The sequence below is a fragment of the Syngnathus scovelli genome, chromosome 14, assembly GCF_024217435.2.
Source record: "Syngnathus scovelli strain Florida chromosome 14, RoL_Ssco_1.2, whole genome shotgun sequence".
Lineage (NCBI taxonomy): Eukaryota > Metazoa > Chordata > Actinopteri > Syngnathiformes > Syngnathidae > Syngnathus > Syngnathus scovelli.
This window is the reverse complement of record NC_090860.1, coordinates 6,310,001-6,328,080: the sequence shown is the minus strand read 5'-3', so window position 1 is coordinate 6,328,080 and position 18,080 is coordinate 6,310,001. Positions and strand designations below refer to the sequence as shown.

At 47.8% G+C, this 18,080-nt stretch overlaps 3 protein-coding genes across 9 annotated transcripts; 2 read left to right on the top strand and 1 right to left on the bottom strand.

Annotated features, from left to right (window-relative positions):
- alms1 (ALMS1 centrosome and basal body associated protein) lies at positions 1 to 7,872 on the bottom strand. Of its 7 annotated transcripts, XM_049739647.2 has the most exons (21): positions 7,784 to 7,872; positions 7,585 to 7,699; positions 6,552 to 6,689; positions 6,361 to 6,481; positions 5,821 to 6,238; positions 5,538 to 5,700; positions 4,804 to 5,415; positions 4,603 to 4,718; positions 3,901 to 4,148; positions 3,373 to 3,830; positions 3,058 to 3,198; positions 2,332 to 2,490; positions 2,021 to 2,253; positions 1,554 to 1,811; positions 1,265 to 1,355; positions 1,041 to 1,187; positions 742 to 956; positions 547 to 640; positions 408 to 465; positions 236 to 335; positions 1 to 145 (listed from the first exon to the last, which is right to left on the bottom strand). In XM_049739647.2, the coding sequence occupies exons 3-21, from the start codon at positions 6,649 to 6,651 to the stop codon at positions 86 to 88; spliced, it is 3,792 nt and encodes a 1,263-aa protein (XP_049595604.1). In that variant the 5' UTR covers positions 6,652 to 6,689; positions 7,585 to 7,699; positions 7,784 to 7,872; the 3' UTR covers positions 1 to 85. The 7 variants fall into 7 exon arrangements, with proteins under 7 accessions (XP_049595604.1, XP_049595607.1, XP_049595603.1 ...); XM_049739650.2 differs by having other exon boundaries at positions 3,373 to 3,815; positions 7,585 to 7,840; XM_049739646.2 differs by having other exon boundaries at positions 7,585 to 7,839.
- A 3,911-nt stretch (positions 7,873 to 11,783) lies between these two features.
- Positions 11,784 to 13,359, top strand: LOC125981158 (nanos homolog 1-like). The gene has a single exon (XM_049741016.1). The coding sequence runs from the start codon at positions 11,886 to 11,888 to the stop codon at positions 12,480 to 12,482; it is 597 nt and encodes a 198-aa protein (XP_049596973.1). The 5' UTR covers positions 11,784 to 11,885; the 3' UTR covers positions 12,483 to 13,359.
- Positions 13,360 to 13,535: 176 nt separating this feature from the next.
- On the top strand, positions 13,536 to 15,679 carry neff2 (neuronal intermediate filament family member 2). Its single transcript, XM_049741015.2, has 4 exons — positions 13,536 to 14,213; positions 14,333 to 14,710; positions 14,827 to 14,951; positions 15,127 to 15,679. Exons 1-4 carry the CDS (start codon positions 13,647 to 13,649, stop codon positions 15,185 to 15,187), a joined length of 1,131 nt encoding a protein of 376 aa, XP_049596972.1. The 5' UTR covers positions 13,536 to 13,646; the 3' UTR covers positions 15,188 to 15,679.
- The last annotated feature ends 2,401 nt before the right edge of the window (positions 15,680 to 18,080 follow it).

The window sequence follows — 18,080 nt, the reverse complement described above, 5'->3', positions numbered from 1 at the left end:
TTTCTTTTTCAATATTTTATTATTACAACATTTCTAAAAATGACATCATTGTCACAAGTTATTTTTAAAAACCCAATGTTTAAAATCACCAAAGCTTTTCATATTGGAAAGTCTTGCGGTTCTCCAAGCGACGTTTATTGATTCTCTGGAAAGACAACAAAAAAAGTCAATCTTTTTCAATCATTTTTTTTGTTAGATGCCCTAAAGACATACATTTTTGTAGAACCTGACCCACCTTATTGAAGATCTCGAGGTTGAGCCGGTTTAATCGTAGTTGCGCGGCCCTTCGCTCCATCTCCAGCTTGCAGAGAACCTCTGGAAGTCCTTCACACAGCCTGAACAACAAAACAGTATGGCAATTCAAGAAGCAAGCACCAAAATGAATGCATGCAGAGGGATGTCCTTACTGTTTGGTGCGCTGCATCATTTCCTTCTTGGGCACCGCCCTCCTTGGCATGCTGCTGCCTGCATCCGCACAAAAACGCCACCACTGAGACCCAACAACATAAAAATTGTATAGTTGTGCAGCAAAAAGCAAATAATTACCTGGCAGTCCTGCGCTGATTTTCCGCCTACTCAAGATTTGAACGCGCTGACGTGAGTGCAAGATGAAATCAGGCCGTCGCATGGCCAGCGCTTCCTGCGGGGGACAACACAAACAACATGCGGCTTCCATCAACATACAACAGAGAAATTTTTCACTTTTAAGTAAAAATAAAAAATGTTCATTTGAAACGTAACCTGCAGAGAAGTGACTTGGTGGTCGCTTGTGGAGGACGCACGATGAGCGACTTCATTGTCGTCGTCGAGTTGTTGTCGAGGTTTCAGAGGTTCTCTTGCCGTTTTGGCCACGGCGTGGTCGTACCAAACGGTACTCGGCCCGGGTGACACCGCTTGCAGCTCGTCCGGCTCATTCTCCTTGGATGAGTCGTCCAACGGGATGAACCACCACACCGCTGAAACGTTGTCCAACAATGATGAAAAAAAGCCCATTGGTATGAATTTAAACTTTTTTTAATAAACACAAATGTTCACTGCACCTTTGGGTGGCGTTCGAGTCTTCTTGTGCTTGAGGGGGGTCATGTGACCTTTTTGCGAGCTCCAACGCGCTCGCCCCGGTGGCGGGAACATGGTTCCCACATCTCGCGTGCGACGGAGCATGTTGTTGCACGCAATCTCCACCTCGCCTGATGAGGACAACATAAAAATGGCTGCGTTTGATCATGAGTGTTTTCGCAGCATGTGAAACTAGAAAGCAGCTTGCCTGCTTGGATGTCTCTGCTGACGGGCTTCTTGGAGGTTTTGCGCTGCGGTGTCTTTGCGTAGGAGCCCGTCGACGACGACTCGCCCGTCACCTGCCGAATGCAACAACATTTAACCTGAACACAACTTCACTCCACTCTCAGCAAAACTTTGCTATTGACTTTTGCTGAACGTTATGATTGAAGACAAAAATTGTGATTTATGGATAAAAAAATGCAAAAAAATGGAAACACTGTAGAAATTAAATAATAAAAATAATTATAATAGTTTCAACCAAATAGTAAACGTACGTTGGATGGGTCAGTGCCGGTGGTTTCTAAGTGAGTGGTGTTGAAGCTCCGCCCCTCCCACTGCTCCCGCTGCTTGGCCACGTCCCTATAGAGTTTGTGGAGGCGGCCAGAGCTCTTGGAGGTCTTGGCGCTTTGGATGCGGTGGGCGCCAAAGGCCCGGATGAGGCGATCCGTGTCCAGCGTGGATGTAGTGGTGCTGGACTCGTCTCTGTCGGCAGGACAAAGAGCACAGGCACTGCGCGGCCGCTGCGGCCAAGCCTGCCGACAAAACAAGAAAGAGTTGCTGACCAACAAGTGTCACCACCACAATGGGAACCACAACGATTGCACTATGATAGTTACAATACCCAAAAAGTGATTAGAACAAAAATAATCTTAATTTTGAAGAAGAAAAAAAAAAAAAGGATTTTAGAGTGTTCTTTCAGGACTCTGATTCCATTTGCTAAAAAGATGTGTTGACACTTCACCTCAGTCCTGCCGTAAAACATCCTCGCAGGTGGCACATCGGCGCCTCCAGTGGAAAGGATGAGATCAGATAGGCGCTGCAGTTGCTCCAGTAGCCACGCCTCCCTACATGTGGGCACTAGTGGCGATTGGTCCATTTCATGCGGGACTCCAACTCCCGCTCTGAGGCATTCTATCATGGCACTGTTGCGCTGGCTTGCATGAGGAAATCCTTCATTTGACGCCACTGCGCCACCTAGTGGCACAAACAAACACAAACTCCCACTGTGATCTTACTGTTGTAATCTTAGTGTGTGTGGCCTTGCCAGCTGACCTGGGTGCTGAGGCGGCGGCTGTGTGGTGGTGCGTGCGTTATTGCGCCTCTTGCTATAGATGCCCTCAGCGTGCTTAATGGTGACGCCGCGATCCAGGCCTGGGTCCTGCTGGCCCAGAACCTCGGGGCTGAACAGCGGAGGCACTGCGTCGTCAAAACCTGCCGAAGAGAACTCACAGGTGATATTTGTGGTGGTGGTGGTGTTAGGGTTAGGAGGGGGTTGTAGGAGGTTCTTCGTTTTACACCCTTTGTATAGCGCATCAATAATGTAGCAGTGCCCATGACAAAGCGGCAGCTGCCAAATGGACACTTTGTTTTATAAAACAGACAGATGGGCCTGCTCACATCATGCTAAAAAAAAAAATATATATATATATACATACATATAAAAAAGAAATACATTTTATATTTTTTATTTATTATATATATATTAAATTTTAAATACGTTTAAAACATTATATTAAAAATGAAATGTAAATAATGCACTACCGAAATTAATAATTTAAAAAAGGACTAAATACATGAAAAATTGTTTCTTTTAATATTAAAATAATTCTTAATATTTTTAGTTCAGTCACAGCATAGTGAATTAATTTTACAAGTAGTGAAGATTTTGTTGGAGAAATATGAAAACCAACACCCAACGACAAAGAGAACTGAAAAGAAGAGCTCCGACAAGCTGATCCCGTTGATGAAATATTGACGGTTTGTTGCGCGTTGGCTTACCTGTGCGCGAGCTCTCCATGGTGGTGCACGAGGATGAGGCGTCGGCATCCGCCTGAGGCATGAAGAAGAGCTGGTCGGCACTGCGGGGCTTGTACGGCTGCAGCGCCGGCGCCGACGCACGCGGGGCGCACTCGTCCCTGACTTGGACAACAAATGGTTGATTAGGCAATGATCAGCAAATTACACGTACTCATTCTGGGAACCACTACTCCTCATGTGCGCTCCAATTAAAAAAAAGTGTTGATACAAGTGTGTGAACAACTTTGGACAAGAAATGACAATCCTGTCAAAAAGGTGATGACGACGCTCTCCTACCTGGTGTTTCAGGTGAGTAGCTCCTCATGGCGTTGGTAGTGACAGAGTGAGCAGGAGGATGAAGATGATGACAATGAGGAGGAGGTGGGGCATGTAGAGCAGATGTCTGGCGTCTGCGTTCATCCCACTTGGGCGGGGGGCTGCACGGGCCGACGCCCTCGTCTGTGCTGCTGACGGCAGGTGAGGAGCGCCTCAGCGGAACAAACTTGTTGCCGGGGAGCTCTGCTGAGGAGGAGGAGGAAGAGGCGGCACGGGGGGCTGCCTCGGGCGCTTTTGGCGAGAAGGTGAGGTGGGCGCGCGACACATGAGCGAAGGGGATGGTGGTGTCCTCCGCCATGTGCCGCTTCCGGGACATCTCCTCCTTGCCGTCCCGCTCTTCCAGGCCAGTGCTCGACTCCGCTTTGATCGCATTCTGGCTTCCGTCTACCGCCAACGGTGACTTCCTGTCCACACCATTCCTACGTAGATTACGCGTCGAAATGAGGTGGCGCAAACATTCCCCGTTCAGTTGCATCTTTACATACGAACCTCATGTCCAGCTGGGCCGGCGGGAGGTGCTCAGGCGGCAGCGGGGAGGAGGCAGCGGGGCGCTTATGGGCGGCAATGGTGATGGACGTGTGCGCCTTGACGCCGTCGCGCCCACGACCTTGCGGGACAGATTGCTCGGCGTCCGTGAAGAAGGAAGGCGCCCACGTGCCTGCTAGGTCCAAAAGCGGAGTCCGTGCCGCCGCCACACTAGATGCCGCCGTGCTCTCTGTGTCTGTGCTGCTCTCGCTCTGGGGGGGGGCACAAGGTGGTGATGTCATAAAGCACCACGGAGGGATGCGTTCGGCCACACTGCAGTTTGTAAACGCCACTCTCAAACTTTACCTGAGACAGCGTGGATGACATCGCTGACCTGATTTGCATGTCAAAGTGACACAAAGATAACAATATAAATGTGTACCATTAAAAATGTGTGGCACGTAAACGCCAAAAGGTGAGTTTACCAACCAAATACCTTTGCAACATAAAGGCCTCTTTATGTTCTATAAAGGTTCTTTGCACTTTGCTCTCACCTTGTGGCAACTAAGAGTAATTACAAGCCCTTTTATTTGAGAATTTGTGGCTGTCGTTTTACGGCAGCCTCAAAATGATCAACTTGTTAAAGTCCCACATTTTTATGCCTATGAGTTTGTAAGCCTGATGGTCAAATTCCAATGTTTTGTCACAAGCTTCGTTCCTCCTCACCGTGACAAAGTGGTTGGAGAGCATCGTCGCCTTGATCTCTTCAATGCGTCGTCGATCCTCTTGGTCCAACTCCAACGAGTCGAAGCGGCCTTCCGACAGACTCAAGATGAAGTGCTCTGCAAATTTGTGATAGAAAAAAAACTGGAGTGCTCAGGGAGCTACACAAAGCGAACTCTTGCGACAGCAGACAAAGAGTCTCACTTTTGTGATTTGGGTCCGCCTGGTCCGAGATGTGTTCAGCCTGCGACCCACTCCGCAGAAGCTTGGCCACCCTAACCGTTAGCGAACTCTGAGCGCTGTCGTCGCTCATTGCCGACTGATCCTCCGAGTCTTCAGGAAGCGGCTCGAGATCGTCCGGCAGCAAAGCCTCGTCCCGCTCATCAGGCGGGTGTGCAGGAAGAGCGATGGGCTCCTGCTCGTCCACAGCCGGCGATGGTCTGACGGCGAGAGGCGACTGACAGGCGGCGCTGCAGCCTTCCGGCTCAGCCCGTCGAGGCGAAAACCTGTCCTGGATGGCGACGGCGGGCGGCACGATGGTGAGGGAGCTCACGCGGGCCGGCTGGGCGGGACTTTCTTGGGGTTTCTCCAAACAAGACGGCGATCGGAGCACGAAGAGCGAGGAGCGAGCTCGGGGACCTGAAATATCACGACGGGGGTCTTTGTGGGAACCGGGGGCAAGCTGATGGATGTTGGTTGGTGGTGGTGATGATGTCACGGTCTGTCCCACAAGTGATGGCACTTCCTGGAAAGCGTCCTGGCTGAATGATAACAATGTACTGGATTGGGAAATCTCTGCTCTCAGAGGGCTGCCAGCTGGAATAAAATAATGAGAAGTTGTTAACGATGAAGAATGTTGCATGATCTACATAGGGACCTTAGAAATATTGATTGAAAGTAATCCTTTCATGTACGTGAGTTCGTTCAAGGTGCTTTACCTTCTGATGATGTGACGCTCTTCATCGGCGTCCCCCCGGCAGAATCCTTGATGGTGCTGAGATCAGTGGGTGAGAATTCGGGCTCCCTGATCGGTCCCCTGGGTGCAAACGGGGTCAAGATGTCGGCGGGCGACTGATCAATACCAAGGTTTTGGAGATACAACTAGGAAAGGGAAACGAAGCGTGTGTCAGAATTCTCTCGGTGCTTATGCAAATTACCCTGCCCCCTCCACTGCTGGGCTAACATTGTTGAGAGAACAGCGGTTTAGGTTTTTTCACGTACTGGAATCCTGTCTTCGATGTTGAGCTCTGCCTGTTTGGACGGTGAGGTCCAGCAGGGAGCGTAGTCGTCCACCTCCAAACTGACAACAGAAGTCGAAGCTCCCAGCTTGGAATCAGCCGTCACCCCCGAATCCAGCGACAGGTCGCTGGAGGGCTTGGCATCGTGAACACCCAGGCAGGACGTCTCGGCACCGTCACGCTCTGATCCCGGGGCGCTGGTCTTGCTTTGGGACATTTGCGAAGTGGACGTGTTGCTCTGGGACAGCAGCTCTCCATACAACACCTTGGCGCCGACGGTGTCCGCTTCCCGCTGCATTAAAGTACTCTCGCCTTCGGAGGTCAGGGTCTCCTGGGCTAAAGGGTGCTGAGACAAGGAGCCCTCATCAGAGTCGTGTCTTGCAGAAAAGTCGAGACTTGCGCTGAAAAATTTAATCAAATGCAGAAATAATGACAATTCTGACTAATCATTCTCTGACGTCAAGGTCAAAAGTAACACATTTACAAAGAACAACAAAAAGTTAGTAAACATTTTTTTTTTTACCTCAAAGGCAAAAATTCCGCCTCACTTTTCTGGAAAAGAGAGTCTTCCGTCACACTGGCTTCTTCGGCGGTGTTCGTGGGAAACAGGGCGAGCGCCGGAGACAAAGCACTGTCCTGGAATTCTGAGCAACGTCACCGAAACATCAGCACATTTTATACCACTTGAAGACTGTAAAAGGTTTTCCTTCTTACGGAGTTGCGAATGCGGAATACTGGTCTTCAACTTGCCATTCTTGTGGGAACTTCCTGCTTTGTCCGCTTTGCTTGCCGCTGCTCTAGAAGGCACACTCATATCCTCATTGTCCGACAGCTCGTCACACTTCCACCCTGCTGGGGAAATCACACACACACAAATATATAACAATCATGTAACATTACAAAGTCAAAAAAGTCAAAGTCTGCTTTATTTTAAATTTCTTCACATGTCAAGACACACAAAGAGATCGAAATTACGTTTCCCACTATCCCACGGTGACAAGACATATTACACAATATACATACAAGTAAACAGCACGAAAAGTAAAAACAGAAGGCACAAACAATGAACAAATAAGAGCGATGAATAAATAATAAATAAACAAGAGAACACAAAAGATCTGTGTCTGCTTATACGACGCTTGCAAAGCATTACATCTCTCAAAAAGGAACTTTTGCTTTAACCCGAACACAAAAACATAAGTGAATGAATCCAAACGAAATTGACAAGACCTTGAGTCTTTGCAGAATATTCTGTTGGCTTCCAGTGTTGTTGTAATTATTTATTTATGCCAAACGACTGCCTGGACGTATGGATGCTACGACCTACTGCCACTTGCCGTGGCAGTTTATATTTTGAAGTAACTAAAAGTGTTGTTACAACGAGTCGCTAACATGCTAGCAATTTAGCCAAAGTGCAACAGTTTGCTAACGCCAACTAGATGGTAAACCAAGCTCAAGCGACCAGGGAAACGAACAACTGTGCTGACAATGCCAGTATTGCGTGATAACTTTGTGTGAGCAAATATGCTTTTGATGACTTTAAAAGAAGCGAGCACTCTAAACTCGCCACCTAGCTAGCTTGGCTAACGCGGCTGTACAAGCAACAAAGCTACGTTAGCTTCGATGCTCGCCCGCCTAAATATGGTGGCAGCGTTGTGTGCCGCTCGGTAGGGTAAACACAAGACGAAAGCACACGGCAAAGCCCAAACGAAGTACATTTAAAATCACACGACGTCCATAAAATTACCTTTGAACAGCACACATTTGATGCGGTGACAATTTTATTGTTGTTGTTGTTTTTGGTATTTCCGCTTCGAGACGCACGCTTCCTGACTCCACTTGACGGTATCCAAGGAGCGTTGCTAAGGAGATTTGCAAGTAGGTTAAAAGATAATAAACGCTTACATGCTGACCTGTGTACAATTAAATATCATCCAGTCCCTCACTATCATAATTGTAGTTGATCAAATTTACGTGTTGTCGTTCCAAAAATCGTCATTCAACGTTGTGCCTTTTTTCCTCCAGAGCGACAGGTGGCGTTGGGAGCTTTTTTTTTTCTTCCCATCACTGTGCACAAGCAATACTGCGCATGCGTACATTGGCCAAAAACAAAGCAAACTTTATATCATTTTATATATTATATATAAGTAGTTTTATTGTAATAAAACTTTATAGTTTTTATTTTTTTACGATTATTTTAATAGGAGACATTCATGTTTACGTCTGTATTCCTCACCATACTAGATGTGTTCGTGCCATTGTTTGCCTGTTGACCCTCCATCAATTTATTGGCAAAGGGGCCTTTTTGATTCACTTTTTTTTTCCTGATTTGTAAATATATAATGAGTCTAATGACGATACAACCAATTCAGAATTGTCTATTTTCGAGTTGTAAATTTAACGGGTGGATGTGTCAGTGTAGTTTTTAATTAATAATTGGAGAATTCCTTAACACCCGTCGTATAGGCCATTATGCATGTCAGATAATAGTAACTTTCACAGGTGGAGTGCCTCAAATAGTGGCTGTTGCCTTGCGATTATCTACATTCAAGGAAGCACATTCCATCTGTACAGGAAGTGCAACGTTTGAAAACTGCAAGATTTTATTCCAACTGTCTCCTGTCATAAATCAGCAATTGATGGTGACATTATTTTGCCCTACTGTGGCTTTTTCAACCCCGGGTGTTTATTGGAGGCGTTCTTTTTCTCCAACTTCCCCTGGCAACAATGAGAAGATTTACAATGTCGGTACAGCTGCTTTGCTATTATTTGAAATACAAGCTGACAAGAGGATGGAATGATGGCAGTCTAATTATTTTAGCGGGAAGGAAACATGGCGAATGGAGCTCAACAAAGCTAATCTTTTAGCGAACACACAAAAACATTCCAAAGTGCTGCTAAAATAAATTGCCCTCACAGGAAATACAGTCGTCTCTCGCAATGTCGTGGTTCAGTTATTGCAAGTTTGGTGCATTGTGGATTGTACAGAACAGTTAAGCAACAGCATCTTTTCATGAATGTAAACGGCATTAGCTAATTGAATATAGCCTAAAACTGCTAGTTGGAACGAATTATAATTCCTAACAGGTGCTCAAACATACAAAATAATATTAGATGAAAACTACTAAGATAAAAAATACAACAATTCATGAAAACATACACGAATGAGAAAATATTAGACGAAGAAATCAAACAAAACATCTTTAAGCAACTTGCTACTTGTTTGCTTTTATCAATTTTACAAGACAGTCAATGAATGATATTTCCCCTACATTGTCCTTGCCAAGAGCCACAAATGCATACGCATTTGACGCGAGAAAGGGGCGCACGTTTTAATCAGCGGGAGGTTTTCGAGCCCCCCCAAATAAAGGCCACATCTGATTGCCCGAGTCAATCTCTTCCCGAACAAAAGACGAAGCGAGCAGCCTTTGATGCCGTCGAGGACAATAAAAGGCAAGCAATCAATCCCCTAATTGGGTTTTTGCGCTACTGCAGCGCGGTAAAGGGAGAACGTCAATTTCCCAATGAAACGGTGAGATGGTAAATGGGCTGCTTTTATTGAGCGCCTCACACCGCTTCCTCATTCACTGATTAATGACATGCCATCGGGAGGAACTGGGGGTTCAGTGTCTTGCTCAATGACACTTTGACGTGGTCACAATGGCTGGGAATTGAACAGCCAACCTCTGTATCCTTTGGGGGTGTATCACTATCCTTTCATTTTTTTCTGGCTTGGGGAAGTCTCCAACTGTTTCGATCTGGCCCTGCGGTGCGCAACTGTCAGGCAAGCAGGCGGGAGGGGGGTATTGAAGCCGCCATTTACATGACATAATTTCATGTATTATTCAGCCGTTTGGAGGCGGGCGTGGAGGGCGTTCCTTCCAGGCAGCACAGAGCTGTCACGAGGCGTCCAATTAGTGCAATCATGAGCCACATAGCACGGCTGCTCTCAGCAACAGAACACCCTTCCTATTAGTGGGCACGCGTGTGTGTGTGTGTGTGTGCGCGGACAAAGCTCATAAAGTCAACGCACAGGCTGAAAGCGAAATAAAGAGCCTGGCATCTAATCAGAGACAACAGAGTGTTTCATGAAGCCAGATAATGGCCATTTCATGTGTGCGCCATTTCATTAGCATAGATAATAACTATTTAGATGAAGGATGGTTGGTTGCCGTGGCAACCCGGATCCCGGCAAACAAAAGAGTTGACCAGAGGACGCAAAAGGAAAGATAAGAACAACGTCGCAAGAGCAGCACACCTGTCACACAAGATTGACAACAAACTCTTTGTTTATAAAAAGCTGCTTGGTCGCTCAGCTGAGCAAATCATAACGTCGTTGTGTCTCTGAGGTCACGGAAGCTAATTGGCCACACATGGATGAGCTGAAAGAGAATTGCCGTCCAGATGGGTGTCCACATTCTGTGCACGGTGGTCCACTTCAGCAGGAATGCAGCGCCGCTATCGGACCTTTGCCACATGGGGAATTTGACCTCCCGTTTGGCTTTCAGGGGGCCTCGTCCCTACAGCTTGTTTTGATGCATTCCTCGCTGGCAAGTTTTGGATTGGTGTTCAAATTTTCAAGCAAGCCGCCACAGCGGTTATTCCCCCGCGCATAGTGGCAGACTTTCGTCTCAGCCGTGGGTAACCGGAGCCCCTCTCGGGTTGGCCCATCTGGCGGACGCCCCGGCTGTGGCGCCACCGTCCGGCTGCACTCCCTGTCAACTAACAAACCGCAAGCCTCGCCCTTGACCCACGGGCCCTAACTCAAACTATTTTAGATCATCGGCTGAACAGAACCTGATAGAGCGAGGGAGCAACAGCCGACAGCCATGGCACTTCAACCCATCACGAACACGAGAAGCTTATCAGCAATGACTTCTAAGGTGTTTGTGGTCTGTGGCATGCTGGGTTTTTTTTTTCAACGAGGCTTCTAGAAATTGATCCCCATGCATGTCATCAGGGGGATGCATGTGTTTAAAAAGACAAAAGGGGGTCGAGAGGGGGCAGACTGCGGGTTAAGTAATAGCAAAGGAGCATAGCGCAAGCAGGCAGGCCTTAATCCCCCATCGACCTCGGCTTGTTGCCGGCGTGCTTCTGGCGACCTCGACACCCGTCTGGGTCACGATTTGAGGGTGTGCAGATGGAGCGACCGTTAAGAGACAAACTTGCATAGTCCCTCGAGTGGGGTGGGATAAGAGGTTAGGGATCAGAGAACCCCCCAACCCCCCATCCGCCCAACTGACTCCACACCGAGCACCCCGTGTGTCTGGTGACATCCACGCAAAGATGACACATTATGCAGTTTATGCTATTAAAGCAGGGGGGGGGGGGGCAAGGGGGAGTGTGGGCGGGGGAGGTGGGGGGCTTCTATTTAGCTGGCACGCACATACACAGACGTCTTCATGAAAGCTCATTTTTTTCATTCAAGTTGGATGAAGGGCAAGATGCTATTCCTTCTTTTCCTGCGCCATCCTTTCATCTCTTGTCTGTTCTCTTTCCTTGTCCTCCATAGCTCCATAGCGTAATTACATTGACCCCCCCTCTCCCAATCCCCATCACACACAGTGAGCATGAAGTCAGTATCAGGTTTAATGCATATTAATGAGCGGCCTGCCGCGGAGGGATGGAAACAATGAGGTACAAAGGGAAGTGTGCGGGTGAGGCAGAACAGGTGCGGGGCGGGGAGAGATTCCACCTCTTCACCTTCACTCACTAGAAAGTCGTCATTTTATGTTTTGGACGAGTGAGTTATTAGTTGTCAATGAAAAATAAACACTGCAGGACTGTATAATAATACATATTTGGGGGGGCAAACAGGTGCCCACCCACTCTGCTGGAGCGATGTCCCTGTTGGTGCTTCTTCTGCGTGATCATCAACTTGAAGCAAAACCACGCCCCCTTGTCGCTGCTCATGAGGAGCGCCACTAAACTGCGCCTGCACGCTGACTGTCCCGCACAGTGGAACCAGAGACTGCGGCAGCAGGAACGAAAAGAACAAAGTAGAAGAGGAGAACCTCCACCGCCCATGCTGATACTTTAGCCCGCGGAATGGATTTGGTGGAGCGCCGCTACTTGTCTCCCTACGACTACACTTTTAACTTCTGGAACGACTACCTGGGCTTGTCCACCCTCGTGGCCCCGAACCGGATCCGGACCCCTGCGAGTAACGGCCCCAACTCCATAACGGAGTCGCTCAAAGCGACGCTGGGCTTGGGCGACTCGCCGTGCGAGCTTCAGGAGCGCTTCTGGCCGCTCCGCCGGCCGCCGCTCGGCAACCTCAGGCTTGCCGGGGTCAGATACGACGCAGCCAGCTCCGCGAGGAGCGGCTTCACGGAGGGTCCTGAGCGAGGACGCAAGCAGGCGCCGCGGGGCAAGGCCGAGCACAGGGTGTGCGTGTTCTGCCGGAACAACGGCGCTCCGGAGGAGGTGTACGGCACGCACATTCTGAAGACGGCCGACGGCCGGGTGTTGTGCCCCATCTTGCGGGCGTACACTTGCCCACTGTGCAGCGCCAACGGGGACAACGCGCACACCATCAAGTACTGTCCGCTCTCCGCCAGGGAGCCGCCCGGGGGCCACAGGATGATGGTACTGCCGACCAAAGCAAGCAGAGCGCCCGGCAAGAGACTCAAACTCTTCTCCTGAAAACGTCCGAGGAGGAAAACATTCCTCGTTGTTTATGTATTTCTGTCACTTCTTCTTTGACCAAAATGATCTTTTGTTCGGATTTGATCCAAATTGCACATTTAGACTGAATGTAAATGGAATCCAGAGTCCACATTTAGACCGATTCCAAGTGTTTGACTATAAGAAACAAGATGTTCATAAATAATCACCAAACTACCCATTTATATATTTCTCCAATATTTCTCCAATGATGTATTCTGTTATATGTTACATCTAATTTGAACAAAATACGTCAGGTGTGTTATATGTGTATATTTTCATGTCAAGTTTAATCCAGATTCGATCCAGTTGGCACATTTGGACCAAGTGAAACTTGTTCTGATGGTTTACAGAGATAAAATGATAGCATACTGTATAGTGAAAGGTTATACGATCTAACGCTAAACCAAGGTTAATCTGGTTTTCTACATTTTGGATTTATGTTAAATGTAAATTTCTTTATATGGTTTATGAGAGATGAATGTTAATAATTCTGTCAAATATTCTCCTCCAGCACTATATTCTAATTTTTATACCAATGCAAGACCTGGTCCCATATACAGACTCTTCTATACAGCATTTTGACTTTTGCATCATGGAATGTAAAAAAGACAGAATGTAGACGTGACCATGCAGTTGACAGATTTTTTGTGTCTTAAATATGCTCCAGTGGATCTTGTAATTGTCTCAAAAGGTTTTAAAGAGCAACATTCCAAAGTTTCAACATGTTAAAAGCAAATGTTTTATTGTACTTATTTTTTACTTAAGTGTAGCGCAGGGGGGATTTTCACTGTGCATAAACTCTGAATAAAACAAGATTTGTTTTTGTTGCATACGTTGTGATTAAAAACAATGACGTCACAAATTCAAACATGACAAAACAGCGCAACTATTTTCTGTGCCTCCAATTCACACAAGCGGCGCTGTTTTCACTGCAGCAGTCCGCTATTGGGCGACTGGCTGGTGACGTTACTCGCTTGTGTGAAAAAAAAAAGAGGGGGGGGGGGTGTACTATATATAAAAGTCTGGCTTCTGCAGCATCCCCGAGCTGGCGCAGTGCTCCTGCTGACTCGTCGTGTGCAGGACAAGGGGGACTTCTGCTGAGAACATCCATTTCACTCCCATCAAGAAAAAAACATCACCATGATCTCCTCCGTCTTCTGCCGTCGACCTTGGGATGATTTCGGAGGTTCCCAGTTGAAATCGTCCCCGTCCTACTCCTCACCTACAACACCCGAGTCTCACGGGAGGCACTCGAGGGTGTCCTTCTCCCCGACCCGAGTCCTCAGCTCTCGGCTGCTTGAGAAGGAGCAGCTGGTGGATCTTAACGATCGCTTTGCGGGCTACATCGAGAAGGTCAGACTCCTGGAGTTCCAGAACCGGGCGCTGCTTGCAGAACTGGAGGTGTTGCGTGGCCGAAGGGGCCGCCCGTCCCGCTTGCGGGGCGTTTATGAGGAGGCGGTGCGCAGTTTGAGGGCCGATATGGAGTCAGAGAGCCGAGAGAAAATGAAGATAGAGGCGGAGAGGGACTACCTTAAGGAGGTTCATGAGAGGGTGAGAGAACGCTGCGAGGAAGAAGGCCGGCAGCGGGAGGACGCCCAGGAGGCTCTGATGCAGGCCCGGGAGGAGGCGGGACGGGCGGCACTCTCCTACCTTGACGCCCAAACCACCGTGGTGTCTCTTTGCAACGAGATGGCCTTCCTCAAGAAGGTCTGTAGCTGTTTTTAGGTGCTTGGCTTCAGCAGATCCAGAACCTATAGGGAGAAGGAATTTCGTCCCAGGATATTCCTGGAAAATATAATTTCAAAGCTGTACATGTCATTTGTAAGGTCTTTGCGGAGGAGAAGGTGGAGCTGCGATCACAGCTGGAGGTGGCCAACATCAGGGCGGAGGAGGTGCCGAGGACGGCGGCGAAGCCCCACCTGGGGGAGGCGCTGCGGGACATTCGGGTGCAGTATGAACGGCTGGCTGGCGAAAACATGCAAGCCATGGAGGGCTGGTACAGGAGCAAGTGTGCCTTGGCGGCGGACGTGGCCAGCAGGGAGCACCGGGCTGCGCGGGCCATCAGAGAGGAGACATCAGAGTACCGCAGGATGCTAGTGGCCCGATCCTCCGACATCGAGGCGCTACGGAACGTTGTTGAGGTGCTCAACAAGCAGCTGGGGGAGCTGGAGGAGTCTCAGGCCACGGAGGTGGACAAGTACCAGGTCACGTTTCACACATCATGATCTTGTAACAGAAGGCAGAAATGAGCTGTACATTGAACAGAATCCGTAGACCATCTTTGGTAAATGCATCTGAGCGTTTGCTATTCCGTTCCCAGACGAGGATCAACCAACTGGAGCGAGACATCGACGACGCCAAGCAGGAGATGGTGTTCTTCATGAGAGAGTACCAAGACTTGCTCAATGTCAAGATGGCGCTAGATATCGAAATAGCTGCCTACAGGTGACGTGGTTTCACCCAAACACGCACGTTTATTTTATAGTTATAAATTTGGAAGGGTTAGAATTGCAAATTCGCATTTTGCGGCTCATCAAAACATCTTGAACACAGTTTTGCAATTCATTGATTTGCATAAAAAAAGATTATCCAAAAACTTTAAATAGTCTTTTGCTTGTAGGAAGCTCCTGGAGGGTGAAGAGCAGCGGCTGTCAGTTCCCTTCCTTCCCGCCATCCACTAAACACCCAACCGCCATCTTGAAAACACCTCGGCCATGTTTACAAGCCATCAGCCAAATGTCATCCAAGTCAAGAGGAAAAATAAAGATTCCACCACAAGTCCCCCTTTTTCTCCACACATTCTGACTTCCAAATACAAAATAGAAGCACTCCATGAAGAATTGTTACCCTTAAAGTCCAAGCAAAACACTTTGTACAAACACTTGAGCAAGTCTTTGCAAATAGTGCTTGAACTTTAATAACTGTGTCGGAGTAGTTGGGCCAGTGACCCTAAACCATTATTTTACATCTTCTTCTGCATTTACGCCCAAATTAAGAGACGAGCAAATGTAAATGCAGAGGAAGCCTAACTGTCGCTGGCGTCTTCTCTCCATTATACAGTCTTTATTGTGAACTGGTAAATCGTGCTAAGCTAAGCTCAGATCCAACATGAAACTGAATGAAAGCTAACTGTAACCACAAGTTACAAGTCCAATAAAGAAATAAGAACTGAATTATGACTCAATGTTGTTCTTTTTGGCAGGGGTGTGTTCTTTAGTGGTTGTATAAAAATATAAAAATATGACTGTAATCAGAATGAAAATGCAACTACCATGTAAAGAAAATACACTCAATCAGGAACCAACAATTAAAAATAATCATAATTTAACTGAGCAATAATGTTAAGATTAAGTTATGTTCGTGTACTCAGATGCAGTAATCTGTTTGACCTTGAGAGGGCGCAAGTGTGCAAAATAAGAGCGTTGAAAGAAACCTTGTGCGTGTGTATATAGTTCGAAATAAAAAGCGGCTAAGAAAAGCCCAAAAGAAAAGCTCCTTTGTGTCTTGAAGTGTAATTTGGAATTCCCTCTCTATTCCTGTAGGTGGCCTTAGAATGTCCACCTGGCGTCAGTGACACGGTTCTATTCTATATTTGCTGGTCAGGGAGAATTCAGTTTCAGCAATGTGTGCAATCCTATAATAAGGTAAAGTGGCTGTTGTCGTCCATCACCAACAGCGCTGGTCAAGATCTCCTTTTTAGGACTGAAGTAAACTAGTAGATTGAAAACCGCAGCTGGTGCACAAAGCCATGACATCAGCTCCTTGCCAGGTATAAAAGATACGGGCCTGACAGGGGTTGGGGGGGCTTTTTTACATCCATGCTTTGTGCCACTCAACTTTTTGGAAAGACTTCACTCTGACATTGGTTGAATAAAATCTTTTCCCAATCAGCCGTGGTCCCTGAAGTGCTCATTCGTCGGGAAACAGCCACCGATCACCGAGTGTTTTTTGAAGACCAGCGAAGCAGCAAAAACCATATACCACAGTCTCCAACGCACTCTTTCTCCGTGTCACACGCAGTACAGCGGCGCAAAGCTCAACAGGTTATGGGCCACTCGGCAACTCGGAGAAGAGTGTTTTAAGCCGAGAAAAAGTCGCGATGGAATGCGTCCTAACGGCTAACAGAGCATCATTAAGGCTCGAGGAGCAAGCAGGTTAGTGATGTGCATTCCAGTTCGTTTAAATGAACTGAATCTTTAGAATCAGTTCACTCACAAGATTCGTTCAAACGAATCGTTCAACGAATCGTCCCCCGCCCACACTGATCCGTTTTTTTTTAAATTAATTAATTTATTTTTTTACTTCAATAACACACACAACTAAGCAATACACCTCACAATACACCAGACAAAAAACAATCAAGTAAACACACGGTAATGTTGACAACGCACACATTTTTCTTTATATTACAACATCCCGTGGAAACAACCCATATACAGTGGGGGAAATAAGTATTTGACCCCTTGCTGATTTTGCAGGTTTGCCCACTTACAAAGAATGCAATGATCTACTATTTTAATCATATGTACATTCTAACAGTGAGAGGCAGAATCCCCCAAAAAATTCCAGAAATTCACATCATATGAATTTATAAAAATTGATAACCGTCTGATGAGGAAAAACAAGTATTTGAACCCCTGGACAAACAGTATGTAAAAGCCATTATTGGCCAGCACAGATGTCAAACGGTTTTTATAGTTGGTGAGAAGCTTTGTGCACATTTCGGCAGGGATGTTGGCCCACTCCTCCCTGCAGACAGCCTCCAAATCATTCAGGTTCCGAGGTTGTCGCCTGGCAACTCGAATTTTAAGCTCCCTCCAAAGATTTTCAATTGGATTCAGGTCTGGAGGCTGGCTAGGCCACTCCAGAACCTTGATGTGCTTCTTCTTCAGCCACTCTTTTGTTGCTTTGGAATATTTGCTAAATTTTGACGGCGATTTAACCATAATCAAGGGCCGGAGAGGACGCAGGCGCTGAATGTTCCCCGCTTCTCCCCAGAGTTAGCTTAGTTTTAGTCCTTTTCTTTCTTAACTTTTTAAAATAAAATTGAAAGTTAGTATTTTTGCGTGTGTTCCCTGCATCTTTTGGCTGCCAGCAATAGCAACAACCTCCACTACCAGCCTGCTAGTAGCCCCCGCCAACGCATGCCGGGTAGCCTGGCTAATGACGCTCTCAAGACGGGCAAGTTTGAGCGCTTCCTGCGGCCCGACACGCGGCTTCTCATGATGTATATCGACGACTGCTTGCGCGCCACCCTGGCGGTGCTGGAGGTGCCGGCCGACAAGCTCAGCATGCGCACGTACCACATCAACGCTATGAGCTTCTCGCCCGAAGAGCTGGTGCGGGAACTTCGCAAGCACGTGCCCGAGCTGGAGGTCTTGTACAACGTGGACCCCGTCCGGCAGGCCATCGCCACATCGGGGGAGCGGATCGGCTGTTTATAAGCACCGCGGAGGTGGTCGCGGCGCCTCATTCGACTTCCAGCGGCCGGCGAGCTCGCGCACCCGCCCGGCACATCCGGGAGGCCGTGCGCACGAGCCAAGTGGCCGTGCTTGGCCGTGCTTGGCCGAAAAT